This window comes from Ptychodera flava, chromosome 19 (genome assembly GCF_041260155.1).
Source record: "Ptychodera flava strain L36383 chromosome 19, AS_Pfla_20210202, whole genome shotgun sequence".
Classification (NCBI taxonomy): Eukaryota; Metazoa; Hemichordata; class Enteropneusta; family Ptychoderidae; genus Ptychodera; species Ptychodera flava.
This window is the reverse complement of record NC_091946.1, coordinates 23,702,749-23,717,635: the sequence shown is the minus strand read 5'-3', so window position 1 is coordinate 23,717,635 and position 14,887 is coordinate 23,702,749. Positions and strand designations below refer to the sequence as shown.

Here is a 14,887-nt window from a genome sequence, read left to right as displayed (position 1 = left end):
TCTGTCGGAGTGCTGAATAACATACTTACAAAACTCAGCAATGTACGGTGTGACGAAATAGTTTTCCTCACACCAATCGAGCGTTGAAGTTGTGGGGCCCCAGTAACCAACCGAACTTGGCGCCATCTTGTGCCGGTATTTCTGGTGTGACAAGTAAGGTCATGACCTGATCTAGATAGATGACCTTTGATCTCCGGCAGAAGCAAAAGTCGGACAACGGGGCCGGGATGACATCATACCCTCATTTCTAGGTCAACTGTTTTATGTTCTGTATTATTATAATGCACTGGACGCTTATACACTTAAATTGAAATACTTCGCAACGTCCGATCTTGTAACAACACTGCAGTGTCTATTTTCGGCTTGACCGTCATGTAGAATCAGGTGGTCAGCCTGGATGGGCTTTGCCATTCCGTCGTGGGGACCGAAGCTCAAGTTTAGTTCTGTACGTTCTATACCTCTATTGTACTTTATGATCAAGATCCCAACTGGGATACGATTTCAATAAAGGCTTACTTTACTTTACGTTGTTTTGTTTGTGTATTACGTGTACATTTAAGGGAAAATATTGTCGCACATAACATTATACAAACACAGTCCAGGGACTGTGATACAAAGAGACCCAAATTATGTTGTTGTTCATTGTTATTTACATAAAATAACACAAAATGCAAATAATAGACAACGCAGTGATTGGGGCATGTACAGTTCAACATTAGGATGCATGGCATGTATAGAATAGCTGTAATCGCTTGCACACGATGTTCATAATTTGTATCATTTTAAGTAAAAAATAATGTGATAATTTGCAGCTCACTGGATATTTATTTATGATTCAAAAAAACATTCATATTTTTTTATTACCCAAACCAAACCAAACAATGTCATAGATCAAAGCAAATTCCTATAGAAATCAGGGTGGGTGGGGTGAGGGTTACGTAAAGTTCTTTATTACATGCCTCGATGTGAGTGCAACTCAGTGCATTGATTTGAATAGGAACATCCGGGATGTTAGCGGGCCGATGAACGATCTACTGACCGGTTTCCATGGTCACCCGGTCCAGTGAAGCCCTTCGATATTTCCGACGTCAAAGTAGACGCTTAACGCTAGATGTAAAATATCCATGTGCGCTGCTATTTTGACTTTCGGTAAAATCTGTTTGATGCTGGTCGATAATGGTAAATTGTTTGAAAAGGCCCTGCATGTAACTAAATGTCATATACACAGGCGTGCTGTTTTCTGGGTAGTTTCTATAAGTGTAGTTTATTCTACGTTTCGACGTTCTCTTCCGTAGCCTAATCACCAAGGTAAGAAACAGAATTATCTGGCCTGCCAAGAAAACTGCACGTTCTAGTCGAAAATAAACACAAATCCTTCATTGAGTTACCTAGTTAGATGCGGAAGGATCTCGGCTGTCCAAAAAACACACTCATGTCACGATAAAATGAAAACTTTCGAAGAAATCTGCCGCGTTTTGACAACATCGGCGTTTCTGATGGCCACCGTTGTAATAACGCAACTCATTAACATAATGGACGGTGTCTGCACATAGAAAGTGGTGCATCTCAGTCTGATGCCGTTGATGGCGTTGCTCACGGACCAATCAGCGATGCGGACGGCGTACAATTATGATAATGAGTTGCGTTATTACAACGTTGGACGCCAGAAATGCCTAGTTTGTCAAAACACGGCAGATTTCTCCTGAAGTTGTCATTTTATCGTGACATGAGTGTGTTTTTTGGACAGCCGAGATCCTTCCGCATCTAACTAGGTAACTCAATGAAGGATTTGTGTTTATTTTTCGACTAGAACGTGCAGTTTTCTTGGCAGGCCAGATAATTCTGTTTCTTACCTTGGTGATTAGGCTACGGAAGAGAACGTCGAAACGTAGAATAAAGTACACTTATAGAAACTACCCAGAAAACAGCACGCCTGTGGTCATATAGCATTGACTGTGAAGAGGCATGTAATAAAAATATTATTGCCTAAATACATGGGTTTATGTGCCCTCGCAGCAGGAGACAATTTGCCCTCCTGGCGTCGGGTAAATTGTCACCTGCTCTCGGGCACATAAACCCATGTATTCAGGCAATAATATATAATGTGGCCCTCTGTTCTGCCACCATAGGCCCAAAAAAAAATTGTGCTGTTCCGATAACATGGTTTTCAAAAAAAGGTAGGTAGGTAGGTCGGCAGGAATTTGTTTGGTTTTTTTTCAAAAAATATTTTTATTTTTAAATATGCATTTTTCAGGCTTCAGGGCGGTCAAACACTGGCCACAACATTTCCAGAAAAATGTATTATACCTATAAAAGGAAAAAAAACAAAAGACATCCTCGTTCAAGTGAAGATCGAATGCCAAGTAACGAACGCGTGATTTCACAGGTTTTTTCCTTCTTCTTTTTTTTGTAGTTCTGTGTTTACGTAGCTCTAAAAAAGTTTATTGTCGGCAGGTAAAAAATAGGGTAGGTCGGGTTATCGGAACAGCTAAATTTTTCTTTGTTCGGCCATATGGTATAATGTTCAGCATTTTGATCCAAAATGGCATGTACAGATGGTTCTCAAAATCTTACCCCGCGATGGGATAACATTGCTAAGTTTTTTGAATCCTTCGATGAAGTTCTTTGATAATAGTGTGGACAGGAGTTGGTTTTGAGCTAGAATGCCACAAACCTCCACTGGGGTCCCTCCCCTCCAAGGGATGTGAGGAAGTGAGCTGATAAGAATTTGCAGATCTACATGGGAAATAAAGTAGCTTGGACCATAAGCCCCATTCAACAACTGCAACCCCACAAAGTAAGTGACAGTCAGGTGAATTGTTCATGAACTATGATCAAAAAATCATGAATTTTCATAAAGTGATTGATTTTCCTTTTACCAAGGATAAGTCTTGCTCTTCCATGTTTTGAAATGGCATGGGCAGATTATATTACACAGGCAATCATGGGTCTGGAATTAAGGTAGAACGCACCTCAAGGACAGATATTCGGACTCTCAAACTCCTACAATTCTTTTCTAATCTACCACTTGTAGGGGCTCATTTTAAAGCTCTTGGAGAAAGAAAAACTTTCATTGGCTTAGTTTTTCGAAAATCAAAAATTTTATTTTTCCCCACAGAGTTAACACAGGGATAGCGGCTATTTTCAATTTCAAATATTAAGAAATCGTAGGTAATTTGTCTCTCTGGTACCAAAGTTAACACAGTGGCCCTTGAATTTTATTCTTGATTTGGTAAGAGAATGGTTGAAAGTTTCATCGAGGAAAGCTTGGGCAAAAGTTTAAGTCTTTCACTTTTGAAGCGCATACTACATTAATAACAGACTAATGGCATCTACCCCCCCCCCCCAAACACACAAAATTACACATTAAAGTTCCTACAGATTGACATTACTACCATGCACTGAACCATAAAAAGCACAATCATGCAAGTGTGTAATAAAACATTTTTATTTTGACTGTCAGAATAAACAAACAGCCTTGGGTGAACTGGCAATGCCTTTCTTTTGCTAACACCTACATGAAATGCTACATGTAATCGCTAACTGTGATGGCTACACTGAATGATGAACATCAACAACACATCAACAAAAAGCTGATCAAAGTATACAGTGTGAGATCTTTCACTCGTTGGTTCATTCCATGCTTTGCAGCATTTCCCTGTACCCTAATACACTGGCGACAGCCACAGGTGGGAAAAAAAAATATTGCGTCACAGACATCAAAATGTTGTGTAGATGTTGAACTGTCCATATTTCACTGAATAATCCTCACTCGACTTAGTCAAATCAATAGTGCGCAACTTGTACATAATGAATATTCACCACTGATGATGAGAAATTATAATTGATTTACATAATCAAACAATGATCATTAACAAACACTTTGGATAAATGAATACATTATGTCACTTTACACACATTCAATGATATTCTTTCTTTGCAAGTTTTATGTCTTATGTCGTATCAGCATGTCACTGAGTACACATCTATCTGTTCCAAACCATCGACATGCACGCAAATTGTAGTTTTTTGCATTCTTCCTCATTCCACACCAAACATTTTGTGTCACCTTGGCTATCAACTTCAATGCAGTGTAAACATTACTGCCCTCTATGGTCAGATTGGTACCTGTTTACAATGAATTGGGGCCAGCAGAGCAAATTGTGAGTAAAAGTCAAAAACGTTATGCAACAATCATTTGTCTGTATACAAGCAAACACATGAACAAAGAGGTCATTACACATTATTACAAGTCTTTCGTACTTGTATGCAGAACAAATGAAACATCCATTGATTTGATTTGATCTGGTCTGAGTTGAATTCTCAAGTATGAAGTATTGACAAGCTGTTTTTTAGGCATGCATCGACATCAATTACAGAGAGTTTGAACCTGAAAGCTATTTTTTTCCATTGGATTTGAAGTTTGAGTGTCTGATAATAAATCCACAGGAAAAGTATTTGTACATGTTTGCTATGATGACATGATGATAAATTTGAACAATTAGCGACACTTCTGTTGAAGTGATGCACTCGAGCACCTGTTTGAAATTATAAATAATCATCTGACAGTGGTCGGCTGCCAAAGTACATAATTGTGTATGCAGTGAGCAGCTTTATGTATGCTCGCTCACTACAAGCACTACTGAGTACATCAGCCAGATGAGAAGGACATGATACCGTTACTTTTGACAACAGCTGTTGTAAAATTCTAAAACAAGCACTATGAAACCTATGTTGACTTTCATGACAGGGAGCCGTGAGAGAAGAAAATTTAGCGAGGAATTCTTATTTCTAAAATGTCTTTTTTAGACAAAAGCAGTCCAAATGATACAAATACACGGTGAGGCACCTGTTTCATGATATAACCATATGCACCGCTGAAATCTGTGCTTGAAAATCAATAGCATGTGATCTACACTTGACTGCCATGGTATAGCCTGGTATGGAACGGTGTCACTCATTACAGCACAGAAAACACTGGGAATACTCTAGTAATGATTTCTGGGTGTGTCCATCATAGTAAATCAGGTAGATCCTGCTTCTTCAGTTTCTTGCTGTCTTTGTTTCCTCTGAATGCATTTCATCACAAGATTCTGGAGTTCACACAGCATTGGATTATGGACCTGAAGTCCCGCATAATACACCTATTGTTTTGTTCAAATGTTCACATTTTAAAAGAAAAGTCCCCTCATTCTTCTTCCCATGCCTTGTCTGTCGTACAAAACGTTGAATTTATTCACAAACTGGAAATAAAATAAATACACGAGATGAGATTAGTCAGTTACCATTATGGTTGTGTGAGGCTGAAATAGTTGACACTTGAGGGCGCTCTCCACAGCAGCCCTGCCAGTTATTAGGGTCAGCAACAGAAATTTTCAATTGACATACTTTAATAAAGACATTTTGAAAAGCTTATAAACTACTTACGGTAATTTGGACAAGTCATCGTTGATGACACAGTCCCCACTTGTTAATGGGTACTTTGATTACATGTCCTCAGAGAGGATAGAGTCCTCTTCATTAATTAGGTCTGTGATAAAAATACTTTGATACAGATAGCGCTCAATGGCCAAGATTGACCTACATACAAGAAAGACCTACATATGTATGACATATAGGTTAATGTCCTTGTACCAACTCTGAATAAAATCGGTTGAGATATGCCTGAGTATTATGGCTCTGTACATGAAAAAATCGTAACAAAATGGCCGCATGGCAGCCATATTGGATCGTATCACATAACAAATTGACATGCATATGTATGACAGTAGTCAATCTCCTTGTACCAACTTTGAATAAATTCGCTTGATACATGTCTGAGTATTATGGCTCTGTACATGAAAACATCGTAATAAAATGGCTGCCTAACGGCCATATTGGATCATATCACAAAACAAATAGACGTACATATGTATGACATAGGTCAATGTCCTTGTACCAACTTGGAATAAAATCGGTTGAGATATGCCTGAGTTTTGGCTCTATACATGAAAAAATTGTAATAAAATGGCCGCCTGGCGGCCATATTGGATTGTATCACAAAACAAATCGACGTGCATATCTATGACATTGGTCAATGTCCTTGTACCAACTTTGAATAAAATCGGTTCAAACATGTCTGAGTTATGGCGCTGTACATGAAAAAATCGTAATAAAATGGCCGCCAGGCGGCCATATTGGATCGTATCACAAAACAAATACACTTGCATATCTATGACATTGGTCAATGTCCTTGTACCAACTTTGAATAAAATTGGTTGAAACATGTCTGAGTTATGGCTCTGTACATGAAAAAATTGTAATAAAATGGCCGCCTGGCGGCCATATTGGATCGTATCACAAAACAAATCGACATGCATATCTATGACATTGGTCAATGTCCTTGTACCAACTTTGAATAAAATCGGTTGAAACATGTCTGAGTTATGGCTCTGTACATGAAAAAATTGTAATAAAATGGCCGCCTGGCGGCCATATTGGATCGTATCACAAAACAAATCGACATGCATATCTATGACATTGGTCAATGTCCTTGTACCAACTTTGAATAAAATCGGTTGAAACATGTCTGAGTTATGGCTCTGTACATGAAAATATCGTAATAAAATGGCCGCCTGGCGGCCATTTTGGATCGTATCACAAAACAAATCGGCGTGCATCTGTATGACATATGAAGTAATCCGTGTACCAAGTTTGAATGAAATCGCTCCTTGCATCTCTGAGATATCTGCGTGAACGGACGGACGCACGGACGCACGCACGCACGCACGCACGCACGGACATGACCAAACCTATAAGTCCCCCCGGACGGTGTCCGTGGGGACTATGGAAAATCCTGGTAAACTTTGTGAAGCAAAGTGACATAGAATCTACTGTTTGTATAAAGAAGGGTTCATTCGAACTCTAGCCAGAACCCAAACTGCTTAAATTATGGCAATAATATGTTAGTTATTGGGCCCCATTAAACTCAAGGCTAAATAAGTGAATCCCCAGCCAAAACATCCGCCCCATCAGAGCTCTGGCAAAAGCCCACCTTTTGGCAATAATATGATGGTCAGTTTGGCTACCTTCAATTTATAAGGTTCATTACGCTCATCTTGGTTGGGATGTCCCTGTCACTTGAAAACTTGAGACTCTGTTTGTCTTACCTGATTGATACTGTTACATCCTTTTGTTATGGTTCCAAGGTAGGACATCAAACACACATCATTACATTGCTGTGAATAAGAGGAAAGATGAGACATATCAACCATCAATCCATCAAGCAAACTGGCTTTTAGAAAGCACCAAAATCCATTTTCAACATGATGTTCTGAAGGTACTGAACAAGAACACGGGTCAAAAAGATCTCTTTAAGCGAATAACAAGTATAAAACACCCATCCCTGTCTATCATCTGTAATTAGTATGATCTTCAGCTCATAAACTCCTTGAATGAAATTTCAAACTTCTGGAAATTTCTTTGCAGTATCCTCACAGTACTGGAAATATCCCATGATGCATTCTGAAATATCCCATGATGCATTCTGATTTATACTCTCAGAGAATCCTCAGTTAAGTACAGCATGTCTTCCATGCATCAACAAATTAAGACTACATTTATAAATTTTGAAAATGTACTTTTACAACACACCATTCTTATCAATTCCCATGTTTTGATAATTTGAAAAAAACTTGAGTCAGGGAGGAGAAAGCATTTCTTAAAAATTGTTCAAGTTTTTTCTCTGCCATACAGAAGTCTATAAAGGGAAATAAGTCGACTGGTTGGGCCTGTTGAGTCAAACAACAGAAATGACAACATAAGAATTGGTCAAAAATTGTTTCGACAAAATATGGTATTTGTAGTTCCTGCAGACCAAGACATTCATGGTTACTCTTAACAGAGTTGTCAAAACACCTACTGTAAAATCTGACTGTGCTTTCATGAGATATGCTGTCGTATTTATTTAGATACTTCATATTTTTGGTTATAATGTACAAGAGTAACGTTACTGGACAAGAGTCCTTCAGTGACACAAATTGAACAGAATTGTGGGTAATTTGCAGCCTTCCATGGTTCTTTTATCAGGAAATATTTTTGACAACCCACCTTTTTTTTTCCCAGGACCTCTGTAATATTGATCAAGTGATACGGAACAAACAAAATTTGTGACTATTGTTTCAGATTATGCATACTTAAACTTACTATCACTAAGACAATGTACACGCGGTGAACAAGATAAAGCTATAAATAGATACCTTTTTACATTACCATTCCACACATGGCACACGGAATGGGCCTTTTCATCACAGACACTGCATGCAAAGTGCACATCCTATACCTGGCCCCCTACAATATCATTGCCTATGTCATTCCATGTACCGAAGAAAATCTGAACACAGATACGATCTCACCAGAATTTTCCGGAATTCAAAGTACATGTACATGTACATAGTAATGGAATATGGGATTGAAAATTCTAGCATTCACGGTACTCAAGGGAATAGTCTGGCTAGGAACTTATATATGAATAACTTTGATGCAGATAAGTTCAAGAATAAAACATGGAAACCTTCCCTAATCACCAAGTTTATTATTATTCTGTATGACTGTCACTATAGCACAAGCAAGTGGTTATAATTTTGTTGACAAGTCAACATTTCCAGGTAGCATTTATAATTAATATTCTTTAAGACACACTGTTGACAATATGACTCATCAATATTTAACAATGCTCTACTTACATTGTAAAAATCTCCCTTGAATTTTTCAGTGCTGAGAACCGGTAGTTGGTGGCAGAGACTGTAGGCCTCTCTGAGGATTTCATGGTTGCGAGGTAGCTCCCCGGCTTCCACAGCTTTGATGTATTCTAGAACAAGCTTCACTCGGTTGTGCAGCATTTTAATGGCACTGTACTGAGCTATCAGATGTTCAGCAACTGGAATTGAGATGTAAGATGTGAATAATTCCTTGCACATGGAAATTACAAATTCAGCAGAGAAAGAGAATTTGCCTAATATGGTATTGCTGTAGAATTATCAAAGATGAAATTGTAAGATTCAATCGCAAATCACTGTTTTGGCAAACATATAGGAGAGAAGCTGCTGGTATGAAAGCTCTACCAAACTAGAAGAGCGCCCTCAAGCATGCAACAGTGACTTGTGGCGATGAAGCAGAATGGAAGCTGTGTACTTGGTTTTCAGGTGGCTTTTCATAATTTTACATTAAGTTTTCTTATTCAGAAGTAATCACATTGATCACTTGGAAAATACAGAATAGAGTTTCCAAGTTCTGTCCAACACAGTGCTACGATACTGATCATCAGTGCAATATTTACCAGTGGAGTTTTCGGAGGATTCTGATGTTGACATTCTCGCTACATGATCTACACCTATCCTCTCAGCTTCCTCTGTGGCCAGTGTGTATGGAATCTCAACCATCAGCATGGTAGCCACACCGTTCACAACATCTATCACCGACTCGTACACATTCACTGGTAGCTGAAACACAGAACACAGCAATATGGATGGATAACATGTATTGATTAAAGAAGCGTATGTTCTGTCAAGGCTGAAACAAATAGTCACAATGTTCTAGTATAATAAATAATATAATAAACTCTTTCCAGCGCTGTAATTTTTCCCACAGAAATTTAAGTGCAAATTTTTCAAATTTTTATGAATTTTTCTGTAATTTTTTTGATAATTTTGGACCAAATGGACATCACATTTAATCAGATACAGTTTTTCATCAAAATTTTGGCAAAAATCTGAAAAAAAAATTGACTGGGGTATATTTTTTATGGGCGACAAAAATTGACTTTTGCGCTCAAAGTGTTATGGGAGGCAGATGTCCTATTGTGGCTTTCTTCAAATTCTTGTTGATAAACACTGCCTCTTCCCAGAAATTGGTGATGAATGTCTAGCAAATGTGAAGCAAATTCAGCATTTGATGCATGTTCATAGTTCACCAGTTTTGTAGCTTTCCAATCACTGCAAGACTTTGCCAAATAAACTTTGGTTGTGTCCCTTTGTTTACATGAAGCTGCTTTGGCTGCACTCACCAGTTTGGGTACAGCCACTATTTTAAAATTTGGATATGCGCAAGGGCTGCCAGGATATGTTTTGCATAGCAAGACACCTGTTGGGGTCAATACGCGCAGTCTCAGATGGGACAACACCTCACTCCTTCCTTTTCAAACTATGATGTTTCAAAAGGAAAGTTTGGCACATCTATGGCCTTTTCTACTACACAATCAGTCTCCTAAATTTGAAATGAACCCAATGTGTGACTAAAATGTTAACATTCAAATGCAGTATTTTGTCTGTGTGAGCAAAAAGGGAGTATATCTCAGTGTATGCATCCATATCACATAGAGAATGGCTACAAAGGATTGAAATTACAGTGTACCGTTTACAGTTTGCTTAAAACAATGTCAAAGCAATTTTTTGATGTTTTCATACAAAGGAAAAGACAAAATATACTTACATCTGAGTTCGGGTAAGCGGATTCATCTTTAGAAATATTGGACTTTCGTTTATTTCACACACCTGTTCAAATAATGAAGAAATACAATTGAATATGATGGTGTACACATTTACTTCATCGCGTGTGAGTATGTAGCAACACAACGACCACTTTATCTGTTTTGTCATAAACGTATCCTGTACCTATGGAACTGCCTAGGGACCGTCTCAGATTGTCGCATAAGTTCAAGAAACGAAATTCCTTTGTTTAGATCAAAACCCCTCCCCCTCCCCCCAAACGAAAGTTAAAAAGTGTGAAATGTTGATGTCTGACATATGGAGTGTTGTTTTGGACATTCTCGCTGAGAATGATACACCTCCTAAGACTTCAAAATTTTTGTGGAAGCTTCCTTTAGGAAAGTATGCGCAAACATTAAGTCTTTCAGTTTTGAGAAGTGTACTCCTGAGAATAATTTTACTACCGTACTCGTCCGAGTATAAGCCCCCGGTTGGGCAACACTAGACAGCGGTAAAACTAGGGGAGGGGCTTATACTCGAGCAACCCCATGTTATCTGGCATGGACGCTTAATTTATGCTAATTTTATGCACGATTTTTTTCAACACCACTCGATCTTTCTATCGCTTTCAAAATCGACTTACACCTCCAAAGAAATTGATTGTACAATCTCTGAATACAGACGTGACATTTTGGTGAAATTTCAGCGTCGGAAAAAACCCCAAACTTGAAACAAAGACGTCATGTATGCTGCTGATTAACATAACAGTATACAGGCATGCAATGCATTGCCTACACGGAAAGGCAACTCAATATTCCATTATCAAACTGTCTACATCTTTTGAAAACAACAACATAGCAGTGAAAATTGTAATAGTCACCAGGAAAAGTCTTCACAAATGAAAGGATAATTGCTTCAAACAAAAAAAACCTGTATGTTTCAAGCATGAAAAAATCGTGGCCGTGAATGGAAAATAAACAATGGCGGACGTGAGTCAGACTATTCTATTTAGGCGACGGGGGTGAGCAGGGTCAAAGAATCAAGATAATACTGGGAAAAAGTGTCATTTTCCTTACGATGCTGTCAAGGGAACTCCAGTTTCCCGTTGTTTTAACATCTTTTAATAGTTTCTTTATCATCTAAAAGTAATTTTACCAAATTAAATGACCAAATATACTCTCCTAACCTTTCTGTATTTGAGTTACACTAGGGTAGGGGCTTATACACGGATGTAATGCATTTTCTAAAATCCTCTAAAATCAGTAGGGGGCTTATACACGAGTAGGGGCTTATACTCGGACGAGTACGGTATTCTCGAGGTTGTCTGTAACAGACAGGTTTCACAGTATATATTGGGTTTCAATATTTGATACCTGTTTATGGATCTTGATGTCAGCCTGATCTGGTGGACCTCCCGTTGTATACCATCCGAGAAAATCCAGCTCCTTGAAAACCTGTTTGACTGAAACACACATGACGAAGAGGAAAGAAAGATCAAGGTCACATCATAAATGTGAAAGCACTTTGGGTTTTTTTTTCGTTACTGAAACAAAACATCTCACGCTCAGATTTCAAAATTTGATTGACGGGATTGACAGAACATCATCAAGTGACATCACCACATTTGTCAACTCTGATTTTGTAATCCAGATCTGTGTGTGAGAGTAGTAATCTGCTAGAAACAACGTCAAGCCACTGAGATGTACTCTACAGCATGTAAATAACAAGCTGGGTGTTTCAGAGTTAACTATATTCTTTCAATTCAAGTGTCTGAGTTTACCCATATTTTTTGTGTTTGTTTCACATCTACATTCATCCATGCTGAGGCAATACGTAGTCAATATGGGGATGTAATTCAAGCTTGGTTCCGAGTTAAATCAGTCAGTGAAGAGGGAATATAAAACACTGCAGTAAGCTAAATCTTTTTTTCACGGGCAACGGGATTTAAGATCCAACCAACAAATTCATCTATTAAACCTTCATAGTTGATAGATTTATGGGACAACTTTCTACAAATCAAAACAAAAGATGGAAACTTACACTGTTCCTCCTTGGTGTTGTAATAATCCATATCGATCACCATGTCACCTTCAACTACATGAAACATCAACTCAAATGAATTGTAAACCTCAATGTTACGGCCTTTCTGCTTGCCTATCAGAGCTCCAAGAACTGAAAAAATAAACAAAAGTACAAAATCAACAAAGAAAACAGATTGTCCTCTGGCTCAGATCATCATCGCTATTATCAATATATCTTAAAGTAAACACTACTGTGACCTACTGTAGAAGCTCTAACAGAGAATTTAGAAAGTTACAATGCCCTTCACTGTATACGGCACAGGTTATATCATCTATAGTGCCAGAGACCTAAAATTTAGATCTGGTACAACTTGATCAATTCCTGAAAAATTCAGAATGATTAAAATATTAGACGGTTTAGAAATTTGCACAGATCCACGTGATCAAATCCATTGCAACACACTTTCATTTCACAATTACAAAACAGTGCAGTACAAGTCTTGTACATGCTGAACATGTTATCTGTATGTACTCTTGACGAAGGTACACAAGCACTCGACCCTCGCTACATTGTAGATTTGACACAAAATCACAAATATGTAAGTTATAACACTGCTAGACTCTCTCACAGCCCCTCGCTGGCTTCACCTCAGACCATAATACCGCCCTCAGCAGTTGAGCTGAGCAAAGTGGTAATATCTGTGGTTTTAAAGGGGGTACCTGGGTAAATGTTACCGGGGTTCCCTAGCCATGCTACCAAGTTTCCCTCAGAATATCAATGCAATCAGGTTAGGGACTATAGAAATAGTACACGGGTATCCCAAACCTTTTACCTAGATGTACCCAAACCTTAGCAAAAACACTGAATATTCTTGACTGAAAGACTAGCTTTAATCATCTAAATACCATCGGTGTAAATGAAACCATTAAAATATCACCTTATTTGCTGAACTAGGCCAAAACACTAAATGCATGTCACGGTACCTACAGTCACAGCCCCTCCAGGCTCTCCCACTGGACTGGAGGGGCTGTGCTAGTTGCTGTAGTGCAGTATCGAAACATAAAAATACATGTACATTCTGATTTTTAAGGTTTTTGACGACAGCAGCACTATCATTATGGCATCATCACGGTGCTACCACTGGGGAGACAGTGCAAGAAAAAATAAATAGTCTATGGTGTGAATTGTGTTGTACGAATCGACGAATGCACTATCTGCAGTGCAGGCACTGTACTGAGTACATCGGTTTCATACCTTTCGTGGGCTTCCCCTCTTGGGCCTTGATTCTCGTCCAATGTTCTGACACATTCATGATAACTAATGGATGTAGAGCAACGGTGACGCTGGCTGTTGTCCCCGCCGAAGCCATAACAGAACCTGGTTCTGTAGCAGGCGAGTCGACTTCCATTTTGCTCGCCATCTTGTCTTTGCTGTGCGTTTGCTTGTTTCCTGTTTCCTCCAATGCAATGAGGACAAACTTTCGAAACGACTGTACTTCATGAGCATCTGTAGCTACCTTGTAGCTATCTATAATTTGTAATTTATTCTAAAGTACCGATGTCAATACGAATTGGATGGTTATAGCCGTAAAATTGCGGAAACCAAGCACAATGTATTGTTAACCCTTTGAGCGCCAAAGTCAACTTTTGCCGCCTATATAAAATGTAGGCCTACCCCAGTCAATTTTTTTCAGATTTTTGCCAAAATTTTGTTGAAAACCTGTAGCCAATGAAATGTGACGTCCGTTTGGTACAAAATAATAAAAAAAATTACAGAAAAATCCTCAAAAATTGTTAAAATGTTGCACTAAAATTTTGGTGGGAAAAATTACAGCACTCAAAGGGTTTAGGCCTAAGGCGATGAAATGATCGACCAGTTTTGTCGGGATAGTTGGCAATGGACAGTTGACAATGGCAATACATCATGTAAATGGACCAATGTGTCATTCAGGAACTTTGTACACGAATTTAGCCTTATGTTTATCATTGGATAATCTCGTCTAAGATGTCTATGAAGGTTAAAATTTGCGTTGCAGGAGCATCATGACACCAATGCACTTTTAATAAAAAATCAAAAAACAACTTGCGCAAAAAAATGCTTACCTGAGATAGACAACATATACAGAACGTTTTCCAAACGTTTGTGATGAACTTACAATCTTCAACTGAGACTTCAACAACTAAACATGTTCAGTTTTCATTTTGAAAGTCGTAAGCTTAGGCCCTATAGGCCTAAGACCGTCACATAAAGTCAACCGATATAGCGAGTACACAAAATATGTGAACAATCGACTGAACCCTTTGCCGTGGATTGAAATAGCGACATTTTCAGAGACATCCAGTCCCCCGGAGATTGGATCATAGACAGTAGAGGTGGACCCCCCTCTACTTCCTATGATTGGA

The 14,887-nt window shown here is 38.5% G+C and overlaps 2 protein-coding genes across 2 annotated transcripts in view; both read right to left on the bottom strand.

Annotated features, from left to right (window-relative positions):
* LOC139118981 (alkaline ceramidase 3-like) overlaps positions 1-220 on the bottom strand; it is a 32,133-nt gene extending 31,913 nt beyond the window's left edge. Inside the window, exon 1 of the mRNA XM_070682582.1 lies at positions 30-220. Within this exon, the coding sequence (XP_070538683.1) occupies positions 30-126 (97 nt within the window). The 5' untranslated portion in view covers positions 127-220. The remainder of the gene's footprint in view (positions 1-29) is intronic.
* A 3,971-nt stretch (positions 221-4,191) lies between these two features.
* On the bottom strand, positions 4,192-13,936 carry LOC139118980 (COP9 signalosome complex subunit 6-like). The gene is given in 8 exon segments (XM_070682581.1): positions 4,192-5,243; positions 7,149-7,217; positions 8,724-8,917; positions 9,317-9,479; positions 10,464-10,529; positions 11,837-11,925; positions 12,504-12,635; positions 13,740-13,936. Coding segments are annotated over 8 exon segments (951 nt in total). The 5' UTR covers positions 13,906-13,936; the 3' UTR covers positions 4,192-5,171.
* Between the last annotated feature and the right edge of the window lie 951 nt (positions 13,937-14,887).